Source organism: Protopterus annectens, chromosome 11.part0 (assembly GCF_019279795.1).
Source record: "Protopterus annectens isolate FY-2018-M chromosome 11.part0, PAN1.0, whole genome shotgun sequence".
NCBI classification, from domain to species: domain Eukaryota; kingdom Metazoa; phylum Chordata; order Ceratodontiformes; family Protopteridae; genus Protopterus; species Protopterus annectens.
Genome location: NC_056745.1, coordinates 258489793 through 258503275, shown reverse-complemented (window position 1 = coordinate 258503275; position 13483 = coordinate 258489793). Strand labels below are relative to the sequence as shown.

The following is a 13483-nucleotide window of genomic DNA, read 5'->3' as shown; positions in this document are numbered from 1 at the left end:
AGTTGTTTTATCTCTGTTACAATATTCACTACTTCTAGTATAGTTGGTTTAGATTTTGATTTCCATTTTCTAAAAATTGCTTTTTTTGGCAGCCACCATAATTAGACACAGCAAGGTCTTACCCAGTCTAGGCAATTCCAATTCTCTATCACAGCTCTGAAAAATCACCTCCCTTGTCACACCAATCTGCCCACCCAGCATCTCTGACGGTGCTTCATGCAGGGAATCCCTGAAGTCCACCAACTCACCACACGCCGAGAAAATATGTTCCCAATTACCTCTTTCTTCCCTGACACACCGCCAACATTTGCTGTCTATCTGAGGAAAAATTCTCTGGAGTCTACTTGGGGTATAAAAATATCTATGTAAACACTTCCAAGCAAAAATACTAAATCTTCTAGATTTTGTTGCATATTTCAGAGACATATATCATGCAATATTTTGCATGCTCTACTAATTATTCCCTTTTTAATGGCAGCTTCAGCTCCAGATTCTACAAAAAAACTCTACCAGTGCAGGTCTTTCGTTTCAGATCCCCATATTTCTCTTTGCCTATATTCTGATATCAGTCTTTGATAGTGAAGGCACTCTCTAATCTGCAGTCCAAATAAATTCTTAGCATCTTCCCATTCTATCATCTTTCCCTCTCTAGTTAATTGCTCCCAATACCTTGGTTCCTCTGTCAGTTTTCTTCAATAAACTCCAGCGCCCTCTTGCCTACTGTCTATATCCCTAATGCAGCCATCCCTATTGGCAAAATCTCCTTTCTCCATTCCTGTGTTGGCTTAGTTCTTACTTTCTGCTACTTTACAGATATAATATTTTGTATGATTAATGTTATTCTCCTTAAAGGCCTGCATTCAAAATCATACTCTCTCCTTTCTTGAGCCTCCCCCCTGTTTCAACATCATCCCTTTCCACTTCGAATTACAGTTTTCCACTTGTGCTACGTACAGAAGCCTTAACTGTGTAGTTCTGAAATACCCATTAAAATCTCCCAATCCACCCTGTTCTACTGGAAGAATCAGCTTATCCAACTTGACTCTTAACATCTTCCCCTCCCAGATAAAGTCTTCCAGCTGTTTATTAATTAATATCTACAACTTCTCCTCTGGTTGATAAAAATAGGCTTGACTTGTGTATAAGACTAACGGGACTAAAAACATTTTAACTGCTGGTATCTTACTATCCATATTCATTTAACAAACTTTTATTTTCTTAGTTGTATTATCTTTTATTTAGTCTCTTCCCACATATCATTAGCTGCCACAACAGAATACTTTTAATCCATACTCCTGAATACTTAATTTTATCATGTCCCCATAAATATGGATATTGCTGAACCAATTCATTTGTGGGTCAATAATTTACTGCTATTGCCATTGTTTTAGCTGCATTCATTTTGTATCCTGAAAAGATGAAACAGTCTCAAAATGTTCCACAACAAAGTAATATCTCTTTCTAATTTTGTCAGGTATAAAATTATATCATCTGCAAATACGGCCAGCTTTTCTAGAATACCACACCAATTATATCCTTGAATTTTATTTTATTTGCCAATGGTTCTAAATATACTGCAAATAACAAAGGAGAAAGAGGACATCCCTGCCTGGTTGCTGTGCTCAAACAGAAATTATTAGAGAAGACTCCACCCATTTAATTTTCACCTCCAATCTCTCATATATCCTCCTAATCAACCTTATACTTTTTCAGGAAACGCAAATGCTTTCAATCCCTGCTCATAACATCCCAGCTTACTCTGTCAAATGCTCTCTCTGCATCAAGGCCCACCAACAACAATGGTATTTTCTTATATTCTGCTTCCCTCTGTATCATTAATGTTCTGTTAATGTTGTCAAATGTTTGTCTCTCCTCCACAAAACCATACTAATCCATATTTATCAATTTTGGCATTAATTTAGCCATTATTTTAGTCATTGTAGACATGAACACTTTATAATCATGGTTTAGTATTGGAATGGGCCTGAATGAAGCTAGCTCTGATAGCTCTTTACCATCTTTAGGTATTATAGCTACCACAGCTTTCTTCCAGGATGTTGGTACTTCTCCTCTTAAAATATTCTTAAATAAAATCTTTCAGACCTTTATCAGTTTTCCCCCCTCCTAGATTCCAAACTTCCACAGGAACACCACTATTCCTAGGGACTTTCCTGTAGATTGGTTATACATCATAACTTTTAACTCATCTCCTATTCTAACCATTACTAACTGAGCCTCATCTACCTCTAACCTCCATAAACATTTCTGTATCTTTTCTTGATTTCCATATTTCTCTGCTTTATATAGACTTTCACAGAATTTCCAAAATATTTCTAATACATTTAAAGGGTCACGTTACCTTCCTTGTTATATGCTCCCTAAATTTGGTGACAGCCCCTTCTAGTTTCTGTTGCCTGATTTGTTGTGCTAAAAGTTTTTGTGCTATATTGTTATTATCAAAAAACAGTTTCTTAACAACAATCTTTCTAAACTCATGGACATTACTGAGGTAATCCCTTATTTTCTGCTTAGCATTCTGCAGCTGACCCTCTTCTTGATCTCCCTATTCTGCAATACTTTAACATTTATCAGTCCCTCTAAATAATTCTTTTTACTTCTTATCCATAGCTTCCTTTCTTTTATTTCCACCCTATTGTTAAAATCTAACTTAATTTTATTCCACTCCCTAGATATATTTTCAGATGAAATTTCTATCCGCTTGAATAGCTCCTAAATAATCTCCACTACCTACTCCTGAAAGTCTCCTCTTTTTAAGATAGGTGGGAAAATAACATTGTCTTAATTTTATTTTATTACCGTTTTTTTATTTTAGTTATTATTGACGCACAATCTAAAATAGTTATTGGGTGCGTATCAAGACCTTCAATTAAATGCACATGTTCCTGTGAAATGTAAATTCTGTCTAGCCTAGCCCGGTTTATATATCTTGGGGAATATGTTAAATTCACTCCAAACTCCTACTACTGAATTCATAACCTCCATGACAAATATTTTCATAATTTTTAAAAATTTCTTCAAAAAATAACCATCCTTTGTTAAACTTTCCCTGCTGGGCCCACTGCTGCAAATCAAATTCCAGTCCCTACCTATAAGTAATATTTCTTGCTGAAAACTGATTATTTCTCCTAGAATTTTCTTAGGCTCCATTATGTCAGATTTAGGTTGTATACAAATACATGCCAGTGTAATCCTCCTCCCTTGCCAGTAGCCACTTGGTACTACAAATCTGCCATTATCTTTTTTAATCCTCTTCTTTCACTACTGGCACTCTTCTTGCAATTAATGTAAGTACTCCTCTTTTACTTTGTCCAAGATATTCCACTGAATAACCATCCTGAAAACCTTGCTTTATCAAATTCACAAGTTCATTTCTTTCCAAGTGTGTCTCCTGTAACACAGCTATTTGCACTCTACATTTCTTAATATATATAAGTTCACTATTCTTTTTTTTTTTTGTATTTATATGTGAGATCGTTGACCTTTAAAGACATTACAGAACGCATCACTGTATTAAAAAGTTATTATTCCTATCTTGTATATATGTATACCACCTTTTTTTTAAATGTTTAGTTCCAGCTTTTGAGTTACATGCATACACTGTTTGGCAGGTTAAATGTTTATATAGTAGTTTCTTGTCATATCCATTTGAGCACAAGACACATCTTACAATACTTTTCGTTTTATTAAAATCCCTTAAAAATATCCCCCTAAAACATATTAATTTAATACTAACACAAAACGCTATGTGCATATTCAAATAATGAAGTTTTTCCCTCACAACAGGAACAAATGTCCCAAACTGACAGCCACACTTACAGACTTGAGTTAACCTAAAAAAAAGGTTATCCATGCTAAGATGCACAGAGCAGCCTGTGTTTCTACTAAGTGCTAACTGGTATTGTCTTACCTTTATAGCTCTCCCAGCTAAGAAAACCCTTGAATGCTTTCAGAGAATATTATCTCCTATAGCCAGTTTCTTTTGTTTTTCCCCAGCCAATCAATATCCACTAGACTGTAACCAAATTCTGTTTATCAGACTGTCTCCATGGAGACGTGAGAACCAGACAGCAAATTTCTCATCAGATTGTCTCCATGGGGACATGAGAATCTGACAGTCAATTTCTCTTTATCAGATTGTTTCCATGGAGACATGAAGGCCGATTATAGAATTGCTACAAAGCATGCATTCATTTGCTAGAAAAAATTAAAAAGTATGAGTTTTTTATTTGCTTTCTCTTAAAACGTGTTACTAACTCAATCTAAGGTCCTTAAATCCAGTCATCCCCCCCTCCAAGCAAGAATGAGAAAAAGCATATTAATTTTTCTTTGGTCACGCTCTTAACTAGGCTTTTTTTTTTACATTGTAGTGTCTACATTTCTTAAAACTGAATAAGAAAGACAGAAAGGAAAAAAAGAGAACAGCAGCATCTATTTACAATCACCATTACACTTAAAATATATTGAGAAAACTTTACTTTAAAGCATGCAAAGAAGACCATTCACCACAAAAATAGTACTACTAAAAAAAATGTTTTCTTTACTTACACTTAACTTTTCCCCCTCTCTTCCCCTCCCCAAAGCATTTTTCCAAATATTAATCACATTTACTTATTTATTGACATTTATGATATGAAGTGGGGCATATAATTAGCCCTCCACAATTCCAACAAAGCCTGAAAAAGTCCAATATGTCCAGATTTTCTTGTTCTGTCATACTTCACAAACATAATTACTGCATTATAATCCCACATTAACTTCCTGATTTTATTACTGTTCATCTCCATCTCCCACACCCTGTCTCTGCTTCATTTCCAGCGTACCCTCGATTTTTCTAGTCAATTCTCATGCTCCCTTCCTTCTCGCCAACATTTTCCATTCAAACAGTGGAAAAAATTTCATACGTACAGTTCTCTCTGTGTTCTTCATTAACAGAAGCACAAGAAGCAGAATCTCCTATTTCAAGGCTCACTTTTTGTTGGAAAAAGCATTTGTATTTCCTCTTTAGCAAGTATTTCATCAAAAAATTAAAGTGTCCCTTCAGGGAAGAATACCTTGAAGACAGCTGGTTACAGAAGTTTGAATCTCACACCTGCATCATGACATTCCCTGAACAGTGGAACAAATTTACTCTTCTGCCTGGTGTACAATGAGTAATCATTCTCCATAAACACCCTGCTGTCTCCAACTTTTAGTATTTTGTCCTTCTGCCACAGTTTTGTCAGAATCAACTCCTTCTGCTGGTAGGATTGCATCTTTACTACTGAAGGTCTATGTTGCTTTCTCGCAGCTCGCAGAAGTTCTGAGGATGTCTTAATGTGGACAAACGCGCTTAACCAAGTGGATTTGTTACTTTCAAGATTTTTAGATTAAAACTGTGCTTTAGCTTTCTGGCTGGCTTCGTCATTAGCTAGAGTTAAGCTGTTATACAATGTGCAGCCATCTTGGAAATTTTTCTTCTCTGGATTTTTGGTCTTTTTTTTTTTAAACTTTTTGGCACTTGGTATTTTGAGTGCCGGCATTTCAATAAGGAACCAAGAGGTATAGGGTGAAATGTGAATGAGACAAATTGCAAACAGCTTCTTCAGTAAGTCTAGATGAAATCCATCATCGCAAAGCTTTCCTCAGCAGGTGTATAATATAATGGTCTGAATAACACTACACTTGATCTGTTAACAATTAGAATTATAATCTGCTCGGACGTATGAGGAAATCCTATTTCTGTCTAAATTCATTCAGAAGGGCTAATGTCTCTGATATGCCTTTGTGGGAAACAGACAAATACCAGAAATGACTGCACTGAAACACTACAAATGTAACCCTTTTCATAAGAAACAAGTGGTACAGAAGGCCCTTGCTGTTGTGTTATGACATGCTACGCATTAGAAGATGGTCATTTGTGATTTCTCCTCTAGAGTCCCCCTTTCTACTGCTGGGCATTATTTGTTCTGTAGTTCTGCTAATATTTTTTTTAGAGTCTTATAATCTTTTTTTTTGGACCAAGCTCTCTACTGGTCAACAGATCCTCTCCCTCAGCAGACAAGGTTACAACCTTATTCTCTCTTAATGTTGGTCTCAGCATTCTAATGTACCCTATGGGAGGGCCTCCACTTTTCAGGAAAGGTTTGCCTTGCAATACCAAGCTTTGGAACTATACCTCTGAAATACTAAGATTAGACATAATGCTAGGATTTTGGACCTTGGATTTAGCATTGCTCCTCAAAGATTTACTGATTTCCACTTAAACTCAGACCTGGTCATGGGAACATTCCTTATTAAACTTAAAGATTCCCAATTCACTACTACATATGATTTTAATGCTCAGAGACTGAGAATCATGTTTAGTACTATGGGAAGCAACAGCCTGCAAATCTCAGAGAATGCCATCATGTTACATTTTTTTTTATTTACCTATTTGGCAATTTTGACCAGGTAGGTGAACTGGTCCAAGGACCATTTTTCAGTCACGATCCAGTAAAGGGGCCAGAGAATACAACTACTTACAAATGAATGGTTGGACATTATTTCCTTTTATTTGTCTATGAACTCTGAGTAACATGTAAATTAATTCAACTAGTGTTACCTCACCGCAGTTACAGTACAGCACTGGCATTACAGGCGTAAGGGATGTGACACATGATATGTGTAAATGTATTTGGATTCCAATTTTTATTTGTGAGTTTCAGCTGTTTGGACACTTTCACCTGCTATATTTTACGTTGCCTGCTTACAACTCTGCTGCACTTAATGATTGAAAAAGGAACTGATAGGTGCCAGAGTCTACCTGTCTAACATTTTGATGGAGTAGAGTGCATGGCATTGCTTTTATGTTTTGAGATACTGAATACCACATTTTGTCAGTTTGCCAGTTCCTATACACTGTGGATGCTATTCTTTAGCATTTTTTTTTTTGGTGATTATTGAAGTGGTTTTATCATCTGGTAAACTGTTTTATTCCTTCAAATGCTCTGGATTCTAATTTTGGCACTTGGGCATCTTGTTTTGCAGTTGCATCTATCGGACACTCAAACTACTTGGACACTGTATACTTGGATGCTTGTCCCATGCTTACCTGGATATGCTACTTCAGAATTTGCTGTTTAATTGAGCAGGGAGATATTTGACCGTTTTTGCTTACTAATGATTCCGGATGCTTTTGTTCTATGTGACATACTTGTGCAATGTCAAACTATTTTACTGGCTAATTTTTTTGCTGGACTACTGTGCTTAAGAGTTCTTAAACAAGTATAATATTCTGCAACAATTTCAAATAGTTCAAACACCGTATTTCACTATTAGTTTAATTTGATGTTTAAGTGTTTAGGAAATAAGCACTATAACAAAACAGAAGATGAAAATTAACTATTTGCCTTATGATTCTTTATACAGCACAATTTCATTCAAAAAGCCAGTCATGTGGCCTGTTCTCATGGGGGAGGGTACAAGAGCACATTCCAGAGAACACAGTACTGTGGCTGAATCCCCAGTTACGACTGGAGACCCATGGAAGTGGCGATTTCATGGGGGCAGTATTGCCCTGAGGGGTTACATCACTTGCTTAAATGGGTGACATTTCCTCATTGACACCCCCTACACACCAAAGCCTGAGTGTGTTATTGGGTATGCACAGTGAAGTTAGGGCTCTAAAAGGTAAAAACTTGAACCACCCTGTTGGATGCACTTCAACAGTAGCCCTTCTCAGTTATCTCTCACCCACGTGTGTGACAAACGAATGGGCCAGCAAAAAATCAATAAGTCCAATGGTCACTAGGCATCAGGGCAAGAAATGCAAAAATTGGTTAATATATACTGGCTCCTTGTTTACAAAACCAAACACCAGCACTTGATCAGTTATGTCCAAGTCTGTAGAGTGTTTAGGTTCTTAAAAAATGGACAACCTACTTAGTGAATCAACATGACATCTCTGCTCTGAACAATCTAAGTGTGTCATCTAATCCATTCATTCATTCATCTACAACCCCCTTTTCCCAATTTTGCACATGGCATTGTCAACAGTAACAATCTACAGCTAATGTTCCCACCACCAGGTAGCTAACCCTCTTTATGGTTGTTCTTTCACACAACACATACACATACTCATACCGATGACCAATTTAGTGTATCCAATCCATTTACTGCAGGCCTTTGGACTGTGGAAGGAAACTACGACATCCACAAAAAGCCCATATGAACACAGGGAAGACAAGCAGACTCCGCACAGAAGGCACTTCAGCCTTGAATTAAATAGGAGACCCTCTTGCTGTGAGGTGACACTGTGCATGTCATATAATGAAACAGTGAAAGTTACTTGCAATGTATGTAACAAATTTACTTTCTTTAGGCACAATGTGCTTACGCTATCCTTTGACTGCTATGTGCTTTACTCCTCAGGAAAATGTATAAACAGTCACTCTAAAACTTAATTTCAACCAAGCTTCTAGTAATTTCTTCTGTTAGCATTACAACCTCTCACTATACAGCCAATTCAACTAAAAGAATATCCGTATCTCTCTCTCCCTCTCTCTAGTATAGCTCACTTCTGCTTAATTCTACACACAGAATCAGTATGCTGTTTACCCATATATCAATAACAAACCCCTAACTTTGCTGAAGTCCATACTATTATATTCATACATCATTATTTTCAGTTTTATCACTTTTTTATTTTATACACTTGTTAAGTGGATAACCCCATTGGCCACAAGTGTCCCTTCCATGGGTAACCCAGGAGAGGTAAACGGATATGGGCAGGACTGAAAACCAATCCTACTTTGCAGCATATTTATTCTTCACAAAGTATTCCAATTAGTTTCCACCTAATTTAACCCTTTACAAATACACTGTTTTGAACTACTAAGCTGACATTTATCATTTATGCAGCCTAGATGACAATGAGATCATATGTCATAGTGAGACAGATTAGCTCTTAGTGTTTACAAACACTACTTCAAGCATTATTCACTAAACAGTATATGACAAGCAGAGGTTATATGAAATGAGCATTTCTGCCTTCTTGCACTTCTGTTTGAAATGCCAGCTTATTTCCATGTGCATTATATAAGTGTACTGCAATATATATATAAAGGAACAGCAAATATGTGCTTGTGACATTCATACATACATACTGCAGTATAATTAAGCAGAATGATTTCTACACAAAATCACTACTTGCCAAATAAAACTAAACCATATTCTGCTAGACATTCATATTACATGCATTCAAAATCTGAATCACAATGAAGACTGAGATCACTGAAGGAAATAGCATGGAAGAAATAAACCTAGTCTTTCACTGGATATAAACAGAGCACTACAACTAATACGCTGAGGTTATGCCTAATGAATTGACAAAAAAACGAACATCACTACAGAAAATAGTAAGGAAACACACAACATGCCTCAAAAAAATGTTTGTGTCATAACACACCAGAAAGAGAAAAGTAATGCAACAATGAAAACTGTTCCTGCTAAAGTAAATTTTAGTATGAATGTAGATTCACTAAAAATTACACATCTCACTGTACTACGGTGGTTCATGCAAATATTCAAAAAACTCACTAAGCACTCACCATGAATGGTGTCATATATAGGAAACCATCCAGATATAACTGTAGCTGCTTCACTGGACAGCAAAGGATCAATATCAATGTACACTTTTCCAATAGCGTCATTTGCACTGTACGTGTCATGGTCCAAAACCGTGATCTGTAGGGGCTCATCCTGCAAATCCTCATCATCAACCTAAAACACAGTTTATTAATGTTTAAGTTTATTTAAATCTGAAAAGAACCTTCAAAAAAGTCATGCTTTAACCACATGTAAAATACTGCACTGATGATTATACATTATGTTTTTCAGCTCATTGGACTTGCATAATAATGTTTTTAAATCCAATGAACTGATACAGCCTGACAAAGAACTCAAACACAAAGTCAAGCAAGTGTAAGCTTTAGGTTAAACTATTTAAAAGTGCTTATAACCAACTGCCACTGCAATAAAAACAGACAAAACAGTATAAATAAATCAAAATATGCAACAAATTGTAGAGTGTGGATGTTTAAATAGGTGCTAAAACAATAAACCATAATACATCATATGCCACTGTGAAAGAGATTTGTTGTCTAGTGATTTTTAAAAAGTACAGTTGTGTACACTTAACATAAATGTAGATGCTTGAGTGTATTCACTGTTGCAGTCATTACATTTGATTTATCTGCTTGCAGGTAGCCCTCAGTTGGCCAGATTAACAAAGTCTTGGGTCCTGTGTCAGTTGCTGTCCCTTCTTCCATGACGTCAGGTCGTCAGGAGTATAAAATATGCAGCCGACGCCATTACATTAGTTTTTCTTGCCCCAGACGTCAGGTTCCCTCCTAATGGGAAGCAATTAAATAAAAAATACAATTATATACCTCCAACAAAAAAGCAAATACACCAAAAAGCTTTTAAGCATAGTAAAGGAAAGTAGAGGTACAGCCAAAAGAAGTTAAGGGGCTAGAGGAAGGGTAACCAGGACTGCAACAGTGAATATACTCGAACATCTACATTTATGGTAAGTGTACAGAACTGTACTATGTTCTTCGTGTTTCACTGTTGCAGTCATTGCATTTGGGTAGATTCTCAAAGCTATGGTTGGGAGGAGGAATTTAGATAGCATTAGGACCAGCTATAAGGCCCTGCAAGACTGCAGTGGTGAAGCCAGCTCTGGATTAAGAGAAAATTGGCAAATGATAATACTTTGTGTAAGTATGTACAAAACTCCAGGTAGCAGCTTCTAGGATGTCCCTGGTAGGGAATCCTCTGTAAAAGGCGGTAGAGGTAGATGCAGCCCTGGTGGAGGGAGGTCTGACCCTCTGTGGGATATGTTTTCCATGGTGCTTATAACAGAAATTAATGCAATGGCCTATCCATTTAGAAATGGTTTGTTTTGAAATAGCCTTCCACTCTGCCCCTGCAGCAAACGCCACCAGCAGCTGTTCAGATTTCCTTTGAGGTTTAGTCCTGTCCAAGTAGAATCTAAGTTGTCTGTGCACATCTAAGGAATGCAGTATCCATACCCCTTTGTTCTGTGGATTGGGAAAGAAGGTTGGCAAATGAATGGACTGATTAAGAGCCACACTGGATACCACCTTGGGCATGAAGGATGGATTGGTTCTGAGGGATACCCTGTCCGCAAGAAAGATGATGAAAGGCTCCACTGCCATAAGGGCCTGCAATTCACATACCCTTTTTGCTGAAGTGATTGCTAAAAGGAAAGCTGTTTTCCAAGAAAGAAATTTTAAGTTTGCAGTAGCAGCTGGCTCAAAAGGAGGTAGAATGAGTTTCTCCAAAACAAAGTTAAGGTCCGAGGCTGGGGTTGGAGCTCTCCTGGGTGGTCTCAAATTTTTTGCCCCTCTGAGGAACTGCTTCAGCAGTTGATGAGAGAAGAGGGGAGGTTCTGTGTTATAATGAGCTGAAATGACTGAAGCGCAAATTTTGATGGAGGAAAAAGGCAGGCCCTTGTGAAACATCTCAGTTAAGAATTGTAAAATCTGAGGTAAATTGGGTGCTGCTGTGCTCATACATTGAGATTGGTTCCAGGCACAAAATCTTTTCCATTTTGTCCTCATAAGATTTTCTAGTACTAGGCCTCCTTGCCTCTAAAATGATATCCATCACAGGTTTACTGAGGGATGGTACAGGAGAGATTAGATAATTAGCCAGGCTGCTAGGTTCAGTGTTAGAAGCTGAGGGTGCAGAATCTGGTTCTCCTGCTGAGACAATAGGGAAGCAGTCTAAGGCAGGTGCCATGGGGATAACCGTGACACATTGCACAGGAGGGGGTATCAGTGCTGGTGTGGCCAGTCTGGAGCAATCAAAATCATCCTTGGTTTGTCCTGTTTGATTTTTTTGTAGTACCTTGGAGAGCGGAGGCAGAGGAGGAAAGGCACAGACAGAGTATCCACTTTCCAGGCTTGTTTGTGGGGAGCCCTTGTGCAAAATTTGTCCAATTGGTAGTTCTGGGGAGAGGCAAACAGTTCTATATCTGGGCTCCCCCATTTGCCTGTCAACACACTTGAACATAGGTTTCATAGTTGGATCTTTCGGAAAAAAACTTTTACCAACAGTTATCTTCATTATAAAAGTGGACACCCAAGACATATTAGCAACATACCAAAGGGACAGTTTATCAGAGCTTGTCGCATGACATCAAAGGAACAAGATTTACGTAGTGAAATTGAATTTATTAGATCTATGTTCATCGATAGAGGGTACAATAAACAGATGTTAGAAGATACTGTTAGTGAAGTTTTAATTAAGAGACAAACGCATTATCCAGCATTGTTAAATGTTAACACATCTAACAACAACATCTCTTTGATAGCTGGACCAAGTAAAATTTTCACCAATGACAATTTAGTTTGTTCCTTGGACATGAGTATTGATAGCACCACAATAAAACGCCTGCTTGAGAGAAATTGGAAAGTTATACAAGGAAATTCTGACATTTGTAAGGTTATAGGAAATAAACCTAATTTTGTTTTTAGAAATAGTTTCAACATTAAAAAAGCTTTGGAGACAAATAGGGATTGGTTAGAACCTAACAGGACTACTAAAAAAGGTATGTTTCCTTGTTACCAAGGCAACATGTGTAGATATATTTCCCCAGGGCCATTTATAGTTATTGACACTATAGACAGAACCCTGGAAGTGCCAGGATATGTGAACTGTTGCACTAGGGGTGTTATTTACATCAGTACTTGCAGTACCTGCCCCGCCTTTTATGTCGGAATGACTACTAGGTGCTTAAAGACACGTATTCGTGAACATGTTTATAGCATTAACCATCAAGATGAGACAAATGCCTTATTTAAACATTCCTTAGTTTGTCACAATTTTAAGAAATTTTTATTTTCAGTTGCTGAAGTTTGTAAATCAGATTTGAGGGGGGGTGATTTTAAAAACTATGTAGAGCAAAGGGAAACATTGTGGAAAATTAGGTTAAAATCTGATAAATTTCCAGGCTTGAATGATGCTATTAATATCAAATGTTTTTTAAGAAATCGTAAGTTATGTATTGATAAAAGTATTGAAATGAGATTGTTTAATTGAAGTTTTTTTTGTTTTGTTTTTTTAATTAACATTTTTAATTGTATAATTGATTGTTAGCAACGCTATTTAATGTAGATTGTTGAGTTTAGTGTTATTCTGATGAAGTCTTCTGATGAAAGCGGTTATTAAATACTAGTACGCTATTTTGTTGCATGGTGCTTTTTTCCTCGACCAAGGTTACTGTTGGTTTGGTTACTTTGTGGTTTTATTTATCTTACATTAACCTGTCCAAAAAACACAAAATGATTTCTTTGCCTTATCCATGAATTTCATGCTGAGTTTTAAAACAGGACAGCCAGAATTCCAAAAGGTGGAATGAATAGCCATTGGCACTATCTTAAAGTTACTGGGCTTCAGCACTTACTTATCATGGCTC

At 36.9% G+C, this 13483-nt stretch overlaps 1 protein-coding gene across 25 annotated transcripts in view; it reads right to left on the bottom strand.

The window, feature by feature from the left end:
• Positions 1 to 13483, bottom strand: part of C2CD5 (C2 calcium dependent domain containing 5) — a 1731257-nt gene that overhangs the window by 1525442 nt on the left and 192332 nt on the right. For all 25 annotated transcript variants that reach the window (XM_044087723.1, XM_044087713.1, XM_044087716.1 and 22 more), the window contains exon 3: positions 9588 to 9759. In XM_044087723.1, the coding sequence (XP_043943658.1) occupies positions 9588 to 9759 (172 nt within the window). The remainder of the gene's footprint in view (positions 1 to 9587; positions 9760 to 13483) is intronic.